General features: G+C 45.0%; 1 protein-coding gene across 4 annotated transcripts in view; it reads left to right on the top strand.

Moving 5' to 3' along the window:
* LOC147008759 (RIB43A-like with coiled-coils protein 2) overlaps positions 1–14,894 on the top strand; it is a 77,421-nt gene extending 62,527 nt beyond the window's left edge. For 2 of the 4 annotated variants that reach the window (XM_085863478.1, XM_085863477.1), the window contains exons 5-7: positions 7,567–7,740; positions 14,023–14,189; positions 14,691–14,894. In XM_085863478.1, the coding sequence (XP_085719604.1) occupies positions 7,567–7,740; positions 14,023–14,189; positions 14,691–14,772 (423 nt within the window). In that variant the 3' untranslated portion in view covers positions 14,773–14,894. The remainder of the gene's footprint in view (positions 1–7,566; positions 7,741–14,022; positions 14,190–14,690) is intronic. The other 2 variants (XM_085863480.1, XM_085863481.1) reach the window with 2 other exon arrangements.
* The last annotated feature ends 2,803 nt before the right edge of the window (positions 14,895–17,697 follow it).

Below are 17,697 nucleotides of genomic sequence, written 5' to 3'. Positions count from 1 at the left end.
ACCAACACAGGTGACTGGAATCATGGTTGTTAGAACCTATAGTTTAAAGAACCAGGTGTATGGAAAAGGCCCGGGGTAGTTTAAAGTTAATAAATGCTGGGATAGTTCGGAAATGTACCCCTTCGCACCATCCATCCCTTCGCTCTCCGTTAGCCGCTGGACCCACCTTGGTAAGATGGCTGAATTATGTCGGAGGCTATTCTGGGGCTTCATTGGGCCTCGAGACAGGACGCTAGTCTCTCCCTTAGTCCCCTCCAAAAAAGGAACTTAGGGGTTGGGAGTAGATGGACAGGATAGGTTAGCCGGACAAAGACGATAAAGGGGGTTAGGGACAAGCAATTATAAAAAGAAAAAAGAAAAATAATTTTTTTTTAAAAAGGGGGAAGTCTAAATTTCGTTGTTGCAAACTCAGGGAGTGGGTGTGGACAAAGACAGGCAAAGGCGATAGGTTGGGGGGAGACAGTCGGGTTGGTCTGAGCCCGTTTTCGGAGCGGCCGGCACCACCGCACTCCTTCCACACAACCTCTCGGACCAGAGTAGAGGCCGGCCAGCTTCATATGCCGACCTGTTTTCGTGCTGTATCTCTGGTCCGCATTTGCCATGCCTTCATTTGCCTGCCTTTGCCTTGACCCCATGCCTGCTCGCCCTTGTTTGCATTGCTCCCATGTCACCATCTCAACCATTTATGTATGCCAGGACCATCTTCAGTGTTTTGCAAGGACTGCCCTGCAGGCAGTCACACCACGGGGAATGCATTGCACAGCCCGTGCATCGTTTGCACCCATCATCCATTTTGTGTTTCTGCATCCTGTCCATCCATTCACGGGGAGCCAGGGACTGCATTGAGCAGCCGGCTACCTCCCGGTTCTTGCATAAAGGCCACTTCAAATGGCCTGTGGAACGGCGCATGGCCTGCCGTGTTAGGGTGAGTTGCCTCCAGCAGCCGAGGTATGAAGGAAGAAATTGAAAAAAAAAAAAAAAGAGGGACGTTTTGAGGAGGCCCTGAAGACATCTGACCTTCAGCTGCTGTGCACTCACCCACACAAAATGATTGACTTTGTAATGACTTTTCTTTCCCACAGATAACAGGTCCTGGGCCATGGTTAGTGTAAATATTAGAAAATGTAAATAAGTTATTGACCCACCTGTTGTTTGTTTTAGCACCGGCAAAGTAGTTAAGTTGTCCGTGTGAGTCTGATAGTTTAGTTAGGTAGCGCACTAGGTTATTTATTTTTTGGACATGTAAGAAAATGTTGCACTCAGGGATCCATAGGTAAAATGTACTAGGGGAAAAACTTACACATGCATGGCACACGAAAATTTGACGACTCGGGACGAGTCTGTAAAAAGGGGAGGGGTAGTGTTACGGATTTGGAAACCTTGTGGGACAGTCAGAGTCCCTAAGCTTAGTTATTTCGATAAGTTTGTGTTTACAGTTAGAATCCCCCCTTTGTCTAATGGGAATTACATGTGTGCACTACGAATTATTGTGTAGTCAGGTTTATTAGATCATTTAACAACAACTACTACTACATCCACTACAACAACGACAACAACAGCGTGCCATCCTGGACTCGACTGGTCGCCATTGCTCACGTGTTTTCGGCTGAAGGCATGGGCGGAGACTCCAATGCTTCAGATCGAGGCTCCGTCCCAAGGAAGAGCATAGAGCGTTTCCTCCAGCCAATGAGCGGAGGGTGAGTACCACATGCACGCCCCAGCCAATCGGGAGGCCGCCATGAGTCGCCTGACAACCCACCGTCCAATCAGGAGGCGAGTGGCGGGGGAGAAGAAGCCCCTCCCTCCTCAAGAGGAGGAGTGTGGTTGTCTGGAGGAGTGTTCCAGAGACAAGAGTGCGTTCTGCAGACAGTGTGCTCGTGGCTGGAGTGTTCTGCAGACGGTGTGGTCGTGGTTGGAGCGTTCTGCAGACGGTGTGGTCGTGGCTGGAGCGTTCTGCAGACGGTGTGGTCGTGGCTGGAGCGTTCTGCAGACGGTGTGGTCGTGGCTGGAGCGTTCTGCAGACGGTGTGTTCGTGCCTGGAGCGTTCTGCAGACGGTGTGGTCGTGGCTGGAGCGTTCTGCAGACGGTGTGGTCGTGGCTGGAGCGTTCTGGAGATGGTGTGGTCGTGGCTGGAGCGACTTGAGACAGTGGTGATCGTGGTTGAGCGGCCTTGTTCGTGGGCCATGGACTTGGAGGCGTGGTTTTGGGTCCAAACCGTGGTGGTCTCTGAGTCGGTGTGGCCGCATGAAGCGGACACGCACCCCGGCCCGGCTTTACCGAGATAGACGAGTCGGTAAAGGTCCATTTCGTGTGTGTGTGTGTGTGTGTGTGTGTGTGTGTGTGTGTGTGTGTGTGTGTGTGTGTGTGTGTGTGTGTGTGTGTGTGTGTGTGTGTGTGTGTGTGGGGCGTCGTCCTGTAAGTAGAATTTAAGTGCCTTGTACATACCTGCATTCCTCTTAGTTGGTTTAACTCTGCTCTGTGTTTCCCTCCCCGATTATTCTTTGTAAAATAAATACCCCTTTTGTTAAATGTTCCAGCTCGTTTCTGTGTTTCTTTCATTGGCTTAGCTCGGTGTGTTGAGAAATAGCGAGGCAGTAAATTGTTCATTTGGACCGACAGGCCTTGGTAACCTCCGCTCGGGTTACACACGGTTCGGGCACGGTAACGGCTCGTTCCGCTTGAGGTCCGTCGAGGGTGTCAATTCCCCGGTAGCTTTGCCACATGGGTAATTAGGTATATTGAAGTATGGCAATTGACTGCCCCACGCGGTCGAATTATTGGCGATTCATGGTCCAGTAAGGGACCCGTGCCTTTTGGACTTATCCGAGAGTCACGACCTAAATTCCGGTGTGTTCGGTGGAGCCGACTCTACTGCTCCCTCTTGCGGTCGTGCTCGCCACCGACACCCGGCCGCGCAACTATATATCCGTATGACTATATGGATTCAGTTGAGAAGTGTAAAGAAACACAACTTCCTTCAAGGGAAAGTTTCTATAGCAAGTTGAATAAAACCCATATTTCCAATAGAGATTGTACACAAGCTAAAAAGGTTTGGGAGAAGTTTAATAAAAAGATTCTTGGAGAATGTCACGATTTGTATCTTAAAACTGATGTGTTATTATTGACTGATGTGTTTGAGACTTTTAGAACAGTCTGTCCCAATAAAAATTCTTATGGATTAGACCCCACTCACGATGACACAGCCCCGGGTTTGGGTTGGAGTGCCAAGTTAAAAATGACAAAACAGGATTTGGAATTAATCAGTGATATAGATATGGTTTTAATGATAGAGTAGGATAAAAGAGGAGGAATATCCCACGTATGTTCCAAGAGATATGCTAAAGCAAATAAATATCTTCCTGATTATATAATAAGAATGAGGACAACTCTTACCTGATGTATTATGATGCTAACAATTTGTATGGGTGGGCCATGTCTCAATGTTTACCTTATGGAAAACTTAAATGGGTTAAAGAAAAACATTATGAAAAAGTTTTACAAGACTGTTATCTCCTCTCAAAAATAATTGGATGAAGCTGAAGTTGGATATTATTTTGAGGTTAATTTATAATATCCAGAAGAACTTCATAACAAACATAAAGACCTACCCGATGCCCCTGATAAAGAAAGTTCAAGAAAAGAATGGTTAACCGATTACCAACAGTCATTTAATATAAAAGGTAAATCGACAGAAAAACTACTTACTTCATTAAATGATAAAGAAAGTTATGTTTTGCATCAAAGAAACTTGAGACAATATTTATCTGCTGGGTTGAGAGTGAGGAAAATTCAAAGGATTTTGAAATGTAAACAAAGTCATTGGTTAAAGTAGTATATTGATTTTAATACAAAAAGGAGAACAGAAGCAAAAACATATTTTGAGAAGGACTTTTATAAATTAATGAATAATGCTGTATTTGGAAAGACTATGGAAAATGTTAGGAATAGGCAAAACATAAGACTTGCTACATCTTGGAAACAGGCATCAAAGTTAATTAAAGATCAAGTTTTAAGCGAGCTTTAAGTTTAAAGATCAAGTTTTCATTTGAAAAAAGAGATTATTGAAATGGATAAACCTATTTATATCGGAACCTCAATTCTTGACTTGTCAAAGTCGTTAATATATGACTATTACTATACTAATTTAAAACCAAAGTATAAGCATAATGTATCATTGTTATATATGGATACAGATCGTTTTATATTAGAAATTAAGGCAAGTGATGTATATGAGGATATGATTGATAATATTGATATATATGATACAAGTAATTATAAGTTAGGTGATGTGTTGTTTTCATCAAAGAATAAAAAGGTTATTGGGAAGTTTAAAGATGAATTGGGTGGGAAGGTAATGAGTGAATTTATAGGATTGAGATCAAACTCTTATGCTCATAAGTATATTGATAATAATAAATCTGAAGGGTGTGATCAGAAGCTCAAGGGAATAAAGAAAAATATAATCAAGGAAACCATAAACTTTAAACATTATTACAACTGTTTAACCTTAAAGAAGGAAGAGTATAGAAAAATGAATACAATGAGAAGTTTTCAACATCAATTATATACAGAAGAGATAAATAAGAAAGCATTAGGAGCTTATGATGATAAAAGATATATTTAGAGAATGGAATCAATCTTCTCCCTTATGGTTATAGGTATAAGTGTTAAGATATTGGGTGGGAATTTTAACGGGTTACCGCCGTCTTTTTTGCTGATTTATGAATGATAGAACCAAGCAATAACCAAACCAGAGAGTGGAGATGTAATCAGCCTTGGTATTTCAATGGGAAACAAAATGAATTTGAGAAATATCAAATAAGTCTTATTGAAGAAATAACCGGGGTAAAAGTAGATAAAACAAATAAGCGGATAAATTTAATTACAAATAAGTTTTAGGATGTAAAGAAAACAAATTAATATCCTTTAATGGACTGAAAACTTTGATGGTTATCAATTGAACAATGGAAAAACAATTTACAACAATCTCAAAATGATATGTGGCTCAGGAGGTGGTCAAACAAGAGCATTAAGAGAAGTTTATCATTTTATCTCTGCTCAACAAAGATAATCAAGTTCCAAGTTATTCTTTGTGAATATACTCGATGTAAATGCATGTTATAAGAAAATTAAGTTATTCCCTTAAGTAGAACATGGACAAATATTTGTTGGTTCGCTCTTTGAGTATAATGAAAATATGAAAGGACTGTGATTATGTTGGGGGGGGAAGAAGTGCTTTCATCAGTATGTCTCAATTTTTAATTTGCTTGTATGGGAGGAAAGGGGATAGGTGGGAAGGAAGTGAGTCTCCCATTTTGAGATTTTGGGGTTTGGGTCGGATAGTTTTTCCCATTCATTTGAATGGGCGTCCCAGAAGCAACATTTATCATCTACTCAGGTGGGGTTAACTCGGCCTGTCATCCTTCCGAGGTCGGCAAAATGAGTGCCAGCATGCTAGTATACTGTGTCGGAGTGGCGACCCATCCAGGATTGTGCCCAATAGCCAAGGAGACTGCTTAAGCAGCAGGAACGCTCTGCATAGAGTCTTCTTCTTCTTCTTCTTCTTCTTCTTCTTCTTTCGGCTGCTCCCGTTAGGGGTCGCCACAGCGGATCATCCGTATGATCCGCATAGTGATTTGGCACATGTTTTACGCCGGTTGCCCTTCCTGACGCAACCCTGGTCGCCTCTTACGACACACAGGGATATGGTACACCTATTCTAACAGGGGCATACACCGGGCCCAGTACAACTGGTGCTCATTTCGCCGACCTCGGAAGGATGGCAGGCTGAGTCAACCCCCTGGTTGGTTGGTATGCAACGCTCTGCATAGAGTATGGTCCCAATTTCCTCCTCCTCCTGATTTCCAGTGTGAGAAAGCAATTTTAAACCAGACTCAGTGCCGGAATGGTTAGCACCTCTCAGCCTGAGTCTGAGATGTTGATGGTTTAAACCCCGGCCGAGTCATATCAAAGACTAAAATGGTACGCGCGGCTTCCTTCCTTGATGCTCAACATTTAAAAAGGATAGAGCACGGACAAACAACCATAGGTTGGCAAGCGTTGTGCAGACTTCATGGGCCTATTAGTTCTGCAAGATTTTTCCATTAGTATGTGCAAATATATGGCAGTATTGACTGTTTATTGACAGTAATGTTTATTATCCCGTGTGCATAGTGCAAAGTAGGGTTAAGCATTTGTTTCACTCTGTCTGTCTACAGACGTCAGTATATCATCGAGATACTACTTAATTTCAATTGAACTTTATATTTTGAACACTGTAGAACATGAATCGGAACACAAATCTGCAGTTTAGCAGTACTTTGGCTCTGAATTTGGAAAATTGTACGGCATCTCGTCCCGATCACACATGCACACCAAGGGGTGAGATGTTTTCACTCTGTTTGCTTGGTTGGCAGTCTAACAAAATTGAAAGTCATTCCAAACTAGAAACCTACCGTTTTTAAGAACACCAGAAAGGACACAAACAACAGGCATGAATAACTAATTTAACGTGTTAAATAAGGTGATGTAAATGACACTGCATTAAGGCAGAAAACTTCTGATTCAATTTTTTTTCTTCAACTTTTAAACTTTTGTTTTATTTCAATTGAATGATAGATAGACTTGAACACTGAAGAACACAAATCAGCTTGTTGGCAATTCCACAAACCTCCCGTGTAGCAGTACTTGGCTAAAATATTATGTAATTTTACATCATCTCGACCAATAAAATTTGCCCTTCACACTCTCAGGTCAGTGGAATATCGTCAGGTCAGACAAAATTGCGATGAATGATCAGAAACGTGATCGTGCTCAAAAATACAGATTTTGCCCTGAAACACAAAGCAAGAGTTGAAAAGACCCTTCCCATGTCCTTTTTCTTAAGACTGCATGGGGTAAGGTGTTCTATGAGCGCTCTACGTTATTTATTTACAGGAATGTTTATTTATTCAATACATAATTAAACATTACGCTGAGAGAAAAAAAGACATTCATCTCATTAAGCCCGTGTCACATCTCTCGTCTCGTTCTTTCATTACTTCAAAGGTCGTGGTAAGAACAGGGTTTAAAACAAAGGGGTGAGTAAAATAAAATAAATTCTGAGCTCACATTAAACATCTTCAATCAAGAATTTAGGTGTGATTACTCGAAAGTGTTCAATTCAGACAAGTTGGTAGAATGAAATTGAACACTTGGAAATGGAGTCCCTGTCCTTTCCAGCAAGTCTATCAGCTCAAATGAAAGTGCTTTCACCACGATGGTGTGCTGAACTACTCCATCATCCCACATCAATGTGAAAATTATCTTTGAGATTATGTTCCATTGTTAACTGCTCTGAACAGTTTTGTTCCAGACTTTCAATACTTTAACCACTGAATTTTATATTTTTTTGTATGAAACAAGATGCCACAGTGTTCTACATTTAACATCTGTTAAACACCTTAAGCAGTCTTTCCCTCTGACTCTGCCTTCACCTGCTCCCCTCCTCTCTCCCTTTCCTCTAACCCCTCACCCCCAACCCCTCCCTCCAATTCCCCTTCCCCTCACACCCATTTTCAACCTCAGGAAGAGGAGAATAAAGTTCGGAGACAGCAGAGAGTACAGCAGGTTAATCATCCATCGCTGCTGCTCGATTCCTTGCAGATAAAATATCCCAATGCTCGTGACTGGCATGGTCTGAGTGCTGAAGAGCAAAAGAGGATCTACCAGCAGCAACTGGAACAGGCTGCGGAACGTAGGGTAAGACTCCGGTTTGGAGTTCCGGTTCTGGGTTTGGAGCAACGGCAGCTTCTCTCAGGGGGCTCTGCCGACTTTCTCAAAGTTAAGTTTCTGGTCATTATATCAGGTTTTAACTGTTTATTTTCTCACCTACATGTTTACTTTTACTGTGTGTTCCTAGTTCGGTTTTGTTTCAAAAATCGTGCTATTTTGTGAGTTTTTGTCGACCTTGTCTTATCGGGCTCCTTGAGGCCGACCCATCCTTTCCATCTCGGTATACAATCGTTTTATTTGTATTCTCTCTTTATTACCTTCAATTCCTATTTTCCCCACTTTTCCCAACACTCCCCGTTTTATCCCTCCCAAATACACACTCTGTTTCTTGTCTTAGATAAAAAAAAACAAAAAAACCCAAAAACCCTTTTTCCCTGCATACCTACGAGTGCCGATTCTTCTTCTTCTTTTTTCTTTCTTTCTTTTTCCCCTTCTTCGTCTTCCCCGTCTCCCTTTTCCCCTTCTTCTTCTTCCCCTTTCTCTTCTCCTTCTTCCCCTTCTCCTTCCTCTTCCCCTTCTTCTTCCTCTTCTTCCTATTCCCCTTCTTCTTCTTCTTCTTCCCCTTTCCCTTCTCTTCCCTTTCCTCTTCTTCTTCCCCTTCTTCCTCTTTTTTCTCTTCTTTCTTCTATTTGAGCTGACCCACTCTCATCATAACCTTCACGATTTCTTCCTACAACCTCCCAGTCTCCAATCTTATCTAATTCTTCAAAAAACAATAAAAAACAATTTTTTCCCCTTATATTCTTCCTAACTATACACCTGAAACCACGTGCCTCTCTCTCTCCCCTCTTCCTGGTACTTTTCATTGATCCATCAGCTTCACTCTGCGTTTACCGTTCCAAATTCACCATACACCTCCACGATTTTACTTCAACCTTTCCTTTTCCAAATCTTACGCAATCCTTATTTTTTTAAAATAATAATAAAAACAAATTCACTTTTACCTACACACCTCCCATAACCATGTGATCTGTTTCCACCCTCTGCGCTAATGCTTCAGTCACATTTGGCTCGGCGGCCGTAGGGTCTAAAAAATCTACGGCCACTAGCAATTATAGGGCGGCCGCAGTATTTCCACGGTCAAACAATGTAGCAGTCATATATGTTTTTATTTTTTGGGTGGCCGCACGGGGGTATTTAGAAATTGTGGAGACCGAAAACGTGGGGGTGCCGTACGGTCTTTGATTTGATGTCGCACGGTGACCTTAGGGCGTCCCTGCGGCGGACATATAATTTTCAAGGCAGACGCAAGGTAGCCTCAAGGTGCCCGCAAGGCGACCGCAAGGGGGCCCTAAGGCGAACGTGGAAATAGTGCGGCCGCCGTAATTTTTTGGAGGTTGGCAAAATTCATTTTTCATTGATAAGAGCCTACGGAAAACGCACGAATAACGCAAGCCCACCGTACGCCCTACGTACGGTCGACGTGGAACACATCTACGTCATGGCTATGGCTTGTCGAATTGCTACGGCCAACCTAGAAATGAAAAAAGTTATAACTCCGCGCTTTAATTCCACAGAGACCCCGCCGGCCTGTAAAAGATAGCCATATGGCGTAGGGCCACCCTGAGGCCACCTCAGAAACTCTGCGGCCGCCGCACGTTTCTGTCAATTCAGGGGGCGGGGGGGGGGGGTACGGCCACCGTATCCTAGCCGTAGAGCAAATGTGACTCATGCTTTACCGATCCAAATTCACTATTCACCTCACGATCTTTTCTTCAACCTTTCCTTTACCTAATCTTGTGCATTCTCGATCAAAAAATAATAGTAATAATAAAAAAGATCTATTATAATGCTTCATCTTCCTCGTTTACACGTGTGGTTCTCATTACTGTCATAATTTCACTGCTCTTCTCCCATTTCAACAGACTGCTCTCAATCCGACCTTTCCTTCATACCTTGTCTCAAAAATTCAACTGTTACAGCGTTTCTTCACTCCATTCTCTTAACTCGCCTTTCTTGCATCCCTCAAGAAATGTCTTTAATCGCATTTCTGAACTAAAAATTAAAAGAACCCCAGTTTGCTATGTATAGACGCTTTCCTTCAATCGTCATTTTTTTCCAACCTCAATGCCAATTCACTCCTCTCAGAACTCCCTCTCAAAGCAACCATCACACTCTCCCCCCTCCAAGCTTCCCTTTCACCTTTCTCAAAAACTTCCCCCTCACCTTTCTCCCTCAACTCTCCCCACTCCCCCACCACTCACCCCCCTCAGTCACCCCATCAAAGTTGCCCCCCATCTCATCCACAAAGCTGCTTCCTTCCCCTGCCCTCTCTCCCCCATCTCATCACTCTACCTCCTCAAATCCTCAACTGCCTTCTGCCCCCTCATATCACTCCCCACTGTAACTCAACCCAGCACCACAGAGCCGTTTCTCTTCACCTCATCTGGCTCCCTCCCCAAGCTCTTCTGCAATTCCTCACACTCTTTTAGCAACTCTCCTTCCCCCCCCCCCCCGCACCCAAAACCTCCTCCCCTCCCTCTTCTTTGACAGTTTGTACCTCAAATATCCAGGGTCTTCGCACAAACTTGACAGATCTTTCCATACAGGTTGCCACTGACAAACCAGACATAATCTGCCTAACAGAAATTTTACTCCCTCAAGACGTCTCTGACTCCCTCGTATCTCTCCCTGGTTACTCCCTCCTCCGGTATGACAGACTTGAGCCTCGTCCTGGTGGAGGAGTTGCTCTCTTCATCAAAAATATCTATCCCTCACTCTCCATGCACTGCCCTCACACCCCCAGAAATACCTCTAGCTCGGCTTCCCCTCCACTCCCACCTCATGTTTATATGTGTACTGTACCGTCCAACAAACAGTGATGACTCCATTTACACCTCACTATCCGAAAACATGGACCAACATCTATCCTCTCATATGAACTCTCTCTTCCTCATATGTAGTGACTTCAATTGTCATCATGCCAGTTGGGTGGGTGTGGGTACCTCTCTCACCTGCCATGGCACTTCAGCAAAAGACTTCTGCGACTCATTGGGACTGACTCAATCAGTCAACTTCTCGACCTGGATCTCAACCAACGGTACTCCATCTCTTCTGGATCTGATTTCGACAAATTTCCCTGAAAATATCTGCTGTTCTTCCTCCGCTCCAATCAATTCATCTGACCACATGCTTGTCAAAGTAAACATCTCTCTGGCCAGAGAGATTAGATTAGAGATCTGGTTATTAGAGAACCAGCTCAGTGCCGTCAAGTCTGGCATTTCACTCAGGCCGACTGGCAGGGTCTCCAAGCAGCCATCAAACTTCAAGACTGGTCTCCCATCGCTACTTTCTCCAATATCAACTCATCCTGGGAATTCTTTCAAAGAAACTTGCTCTCTCTCATGCACAGATTTATCCCATCTCGTCATCAGTTGTCCTTCCCTTCCTCCTGCCCATGGTTCACTGTCGCTTGTAGCTGTCCTGAAACAACTTGCCTTTGCTTCATGGAAAGCAAACCTCACTGAAGGTAATCTCAGTTCCTTCCATAAAGCTCGGAACAAGTGTGTGTCTACCCTCAGGAGAGCCAGAAAACAACATCTTTCCAATCTCAAGTCTGAACTCTCCAACCTCTCTCCCGCCTACCCATCCTGGTGGCGTCTAATCAAATCTCTTTCTGGTGTATGTTCCCGCTCCATCCCCTCCCTTACCTCAAATGGCCGCACTGCTGACACCGCACGTAAAAAGGCTGAATGCCTAAACTCGGTGTTTGCATCCAAATATTGTGTCTGAAACCAATCGCTTTCTGTACACACCTTACCCAGTCACACCCAAATGTTCCTGGACTCTGTGTCCTTTTCTTCTGACAAAGTGGAGAGTTTGCTGTCAAACCTCGTCTCAGGTTCTGCAACCGGTCCAGATGGCATCAGCCCACATGTCCGAAAAAACATGCTCCTCTGCTCTTGCTCACCCCTTGGAATTCAGCAAACATGACCGCTCTGTATAAAAAAGGTGCAAAAACAGATCCCTGCAACTGCAGACCAAGCAGCCTTCTCCCAATCATCAGCAAGGTTATGGAATCCATAATCGCTTCAGACATTAAATCCTTCCTCTTCTACAATGTCTTGATTTCTGATCTTCAATTTGGTTTCAGACCAGGTCACTATACCCTGGATATGCTGCTTCTGCTCTCCCAGCAATGGATGGCGGTATTCAATGCCAGACATGAAATCAGAGCCATATAGTTAGACATACCGCGTGCTTTGGACATGATCTGGCACCCTGCCCTGCTCACCAAACTCTCTTCCTATGGTATCCAAGGCCATCTCCACTCATGTCTTGCAGACTTCCTCTCCTGGCGCAGTCAACGTGTGGCCCTAAATGGAGTTCTCTCATCCACTCCTGTCCAGGCTGGAGTTCCTCAAGGTAGCGTTCTGGGCCCTGTTCTTTTTCTGGTTTTCATCAGTGATCTCTCTGACTCTCTGGAAAATCCTCTTTATCTCATGCTGATGACTCCACCCTCTGTCATTTCTCAGACCGGCAAGTCGCAGTTTCTTCACTCTCTGCAGATCTGGATAAAATCACAAACTGGTCAAACACGTGGAACATGTCTCTCAATCTTGACAAATCTCACACTCATACTATGTCTCTCCGAAAGGACTGGTTAGAACCCCCCCATCTACTTTCTCAACAATCCTCTGCAAGAAGTCTGTTCATTCAATCTTCTGGGTCTCACTATCTGCCATGATCTTTCCTGGGAAAGCCACAATTCCAACCTGGCCTCCAAAGCCAGTCGCCGATTGGGAATCCTCCATCGTGCAAAGTCCTTCCTTGGCCCACCTGAGCTCCTGACCACATACAAAGCTTTCGTCCACAGCCTGATGGAGTACTGCTCCCTCTTCTGGGCTGGTGCTCCTGCCTCTCACCTTTCTCGGCTTCACACCGTGGAAACCAAGGCATTTAGAATCATTGGCATCTCCCGCGATGAGGCTGATTCATGTAAAAGACACCTGATACTGACTAATCAATATGTGATATTTTGCACAGAAAATAACTAATTCAGAGACTTGTGAAGAGGGGAGAAATGGGAAGGATCACTCAAAGTCTCTGTCAGCAGATCTCAGGTCAAATAAGTTCACTCCCTAAGTACAATGCATTCTTTGCACAATTCATGACAACTAACTCACCCCAAGTGAGACAGATGGATGACTACACTTTTAGTCCAAAGAGGAAGTATGAAAAGAGGAAGTACAGAAACCAAACCACAAGGCCACGAAGATGCTTTGCTTTCATAAAACAGCTTTTAGCATTTAAAAGGAGGGAGAGAGGGGAGGGGAGGGAGGTGGAGAGAGAGAGAGAGAGGGGGGAGGGAGGGAGAGGGGGAAGGAGGGGGAGGGGGAGGGAGAGAGGGGAAGGAGGGAGAGGGGGAGGGGGAGGGGAGGGAGAGAGGGGAAGGAGAGAGGGAGAGGGGAAGGAGGGAGGGGAGGGGGAGGGAGGGAGAGGGGGAAGGAGGGAGGGAGGGGAGAGAGGGGGAGGGGAGGAGGAGGGGAGAGGGGAGGAGGGGAGAGAGGGGGAGGAGAGGAGGAGAGAGAGGGGAGAGGAGGAGGGGAGAGAGGGGGAGGAGGGGAGAGGTGGGGAGAGAGGGGGAGGGGAGGAGAGGAGGGAGAGAGGGGGAGGAGAAAAGAGAGGGGGAGGGAGGAGAGAGGGGGTGGGGAGGAGAGGAGGGGAGAGAGGGGGAGGAGAGGAGGGGAGAGAGGGGAGGGGAGGATAGGAGGGGAGAGAGGGAGAGAGGGGAGGGGAGGAGAGGAGGGGAGAGAGGGGGAGGGGAGGAGAGGAGGGGAGGAGAGGAGAGAAGAGGAGGGGGAGGGGAGGAGGGGAGAGAAGGGGAGCGGGAGGGAGGGGGAGAGGGAGAGAGTGGGAGAACACGTTTGAATCCCAATCCAACTATGAACTCATCTTGGTGCTTCGTAGATAGGATAAGCATTCAATGTGTACACAGTTTATCGGAAGGACGTCAAGCTGGAGGACCCGTCTTGGTGGATGTTAAAGATTGGGTACGAGAATGAGACTTTGCTATTGTACTGATGAAGAGTCATGAACTAAAGCAGATATTGCTTAAATTAATGTGTTTAATTGATTGAAACATAAGACTTACATGAAGGAAAGGTGGAAATGTCAATCAACATGCACAACACCCTCCATTGAAACTTCATCCATTGACGTTAGTGATTGGTAAAACAGTTTAGTGTTTGCGGTTTTTGAATGTTTATCAGGAACCGATATGGACCTGTTGCCCTTTTTCACATCCAGCGACTGGAGGAGGAAGATCGTGCAAGGAACCGCCAGTGGGAGCAAATACAGGGATTAGAGGCTCGCACAAGTCTTCTCCGTGAACGGGAGCAACACTGTTCGGCTCAGAGCTTACGCCAGAAGATAGCAGCTGAAAACCAGAGGCTAGCACAGGAACAGAACCAATGGCACGTAACACACACCATGAACCAATCACCCTGGATTTAACTCCAGCTTCAGGCATTTCTCTCCACTATGCTATTAACATACATGGGCTTCTGATCATAATCCTGTCACTCTCACTTTTACCATTGTACTGATGTTGTTCCACCTCAACTTTCTCTTCACCTCTTATTATAATGAGGCCATCTACTCATTATCGATGCCAAATTGAGAAAAGAGAAGGTAGGATTATATTGGAGAGTGAAGGAAAGGTAAAGGAGGTGGAGGGGGCAAAGGGACAGAAGTGTAGGAGGGCATGGGAGTGAGGGAAGGGAACGCCATATATTGGGCGGCATATGAAAGGGGGTAGGGGGCTCAAATCTTCTCCATATATTCCTATGTAATACGTATATAGCACGTTAATAATTGTTTATCATTGCCTCATCTTTACCCCTTAATGCATTATGACTATACAAGACCATTTCTGACCACACCAGGCTGACCAACATGTGTATTTCCCCCTCCAGCCGTCGTTTTCTCGAAAGAGAGGTTTTCAGAAACAGCCCCAGCGATGATTTCTTCAATCAGTTCAACACATGCAGCCGGTAAAAGAAAAAGTACAGACTGTGGCTCTCCGTACCAGGTCATGCGGAATGAATTGACACAAATTGTAAATCCACAAAATGGAAATAATGTGGTATAATAAACTGCTGTTCCCTGAACAGCTAACATCTGGTGTGTTTTTTGTATTTATTTTGATTTATTAGGAAAATCTGGCCTGATTTCCAGTAAAACACACACACACACACACACACACACACACACACACACACACACACACACACACACACACACACACACACACACACACACACACACACACACACACACACACACACACACACACACACACTCTTATAGCACAGTGCTTGGTTTGACATTCAGGGTTTTTGTTTACTGTATATGGTTAGTGCTGTCTGTTTTGGTAAAATGAGTGGAAAATGGTGATTTGCAGAAAATAAAATCCACGCATACATCACTTTGAATTATTTTAAAGCATGATGAGAAGGATCCTATGAATAAAGCAGCAAGCAATATTGCCAACGGTAACAATTTCAAACCAACACACAGGGTCAACATATCAAACCAATGGAGGGCAATCATAATGCACAGGGTAATTAAAACAAACAAACACAGGGTAATCATATAAAACAATGCAAGGTATTTATACAAATACCCTGCATATGGTAATAATACAAAACAATACAGGGTAATTATATTGTTGCAGTTCTGCGAAACTGTCGCTCAAGGCAAATGCATACAACATATAGCGGTCCCCAGGCAGTTATCTCATGAGTATTCGTTCGTGAGCCCTTCCCTCATGTCTAGTGCATTGTGATGGGCCAAAATGCATTGTGATGGCTTTTAGTTCGGTCTTTAATTCCATTCGCTATCCCTTTATCTATTTTAATTTACTTTGCTGCACACACGATCCTCTTCGTGCATGCATGCATGACACAGACTCCATAGCAACAAGAAAAGCTTCATTAGCATATGCCGCCAAAACCATGTTTCAAACCGCGCACCATTCCCCAACTGACAATTCATTTCAACCTTCTCTGGGCTTGAACCACAACACTACAACCTTCATACGACCACCACAACGTCTTCCTAAAAATCCCCACAATAACCTACGCTCAAACTCCTCACCACAACCACTATAAATGTTTCAACAATCTCACCACAACTGCTATAAATGCTTCAACCACCTCATCACAACTGTTACAAAATGCCGCAACCACAGTCAGCTCCTTGGTCATTCACCACTGTCCGTTGAGGATATCGGAGAAGTATAGATGCTATCTCCCTACCATGGTGGGCGGATGCTTGTGTTCGGAACATATTGGCATGTAGCTCGAAGCACAAGTATGTACTGGAATCTGTTCAATGTTGTCTGAATAGCCCTGGTGCTCTGCTCAATTACGACCCCCATTTGGTAGCCAGCACACATTCATGGCCGGAAAGTGCTCTCAGAAACCCGCACTCCATGTTAATTCTGGATCTCCATCATGTGGCCAAGATCGGGGGCGAAGGAAGCCATTTTCGGCTTCAGAGATTCGTAGGGGAAGGGCTACCGATTGAGAAAGCGTCCGTGCACCAATGGCAGCGCTGGGAAATGCCTAGCAATTGTTCTGATCCGACTTTTGGCTCCTCTCTCGCCAGACGTCCATAAAACACCCTGCAAAGATGCCAAACAGAGTTGAAAAGTGGTTGAGCAGCAAAAGATTGGTTGAGAGGTAGAGGTAGTTGCTGCGGTCTGGGTGCTGGGCAAGGAAGGTAGAGTCCTGGCCTGATCAGTGGCACGAGGAGGAAGGGAGAACAAAGTAGGTGGAGCAGAGCGCTGTGTGGGCAGAATGTCAGACCAATCATAAACCATTAGCATTTACATTGGCAGACCTCATCACATGCCATTATGAGCTTTCCTCTCACACGTTCTGTCTCTTGTCTTCTGTCTCATCTGCTGTGGATGCCAAAGAGCTAAAAGAGCAACCTACAGACACATTCCTCTTCTCATTATTCCTTATCTGCACCCCATGTGCACCTCATTTGCACCTCCCCACTCACACACCTTAGACACCCCCCAGTTTTCTTCCCTCTTCCCCCTCCTAAATAACTGGGAAGGGTGGGCCCGTCGGCCGTGCCAGGTACCACAGAGATCGTCAACACCTCGTACTTTCTCTAGCTTCCTTTGCACTCTAATTTCATCGGTTGTGTGTGTGTGTGTGTGTGTGTGTGTGTGTGTGTGTGTGTGTGTGTGTGTGTGTGTGTGTGCGCGCGCGCGCGCGCGCGTCTGATGGCGCCTGTCATGTTAGCAAAATCAAATGGTAGACCAAGAAGGAATCCGAAGAAGTAAAGAGCCAAGATGGAGTCATTAGGAGGAACCTGCATCGGATTCAGGTTTCAGCTGCAACTCCACAACCCTCAATCCCATCCAGGTGCAGCCAAGTGATCTTCTGCTCTTGCTCACCCTCTCTCTGGTATATTCACCCTCTTATTTGCTTAAGGTCATCTGCCATCTGCTTGGAAATCTGCTAACATCACTGCCCTGCATAAAAAAGGGGCAAAACAGATCCCTGCAACTACAGACTGATCAGCCTTTTCCCAATCATCAGCAAGGTTATGGAATCCATCATCGCTTCAGACATTAAATCTTTCCTCTTCCACAATGGCTTGATTTCCGATCATAAATTTGGTTTCACACCAGGTTTCCATCTTCTCTTCGCCATGTTCCCCATCCCTCTCCCTTCCACAGTTCACCTAATGTGTCTGTTCCCCACTGTTTTGTCCCTTCCACTCCCGCCCCTCTTGTCTCATGCCTCCTTGCTGTGAGTTGTGTGTTAGCTCTCATACGAGCCTCGACCAAGGTATACAAAAAAAAAAAAAAAAAAAAAAAAGGTCACTCTACCCTGGATATGCTGCTTCTGCTCTCCCAACAATGGATGGAGGTCCTCAATGCCAGACATGAAATCAGAC

The sequence above is a fragment of the Eptatretus burgeri genome, chromosome 18 (genome assembly GCF_056783735.1).
Source record: "Eptatretus burgeri isolate ZD-2024b chromosome 18, Ebu_testis_v1, whole genome shotgun sequence".
Lineage (NCBI taxonomy): Eukaryota > Metazoa > Chordata > Myxini > Myxiniformes > Myxinidae > Eptatretus > Eptatretus burgeri.
Note: the sequence above shows the minus strand (reverse complement) of the source record. Positions and strands in the feature narration are given on the sequence as shown.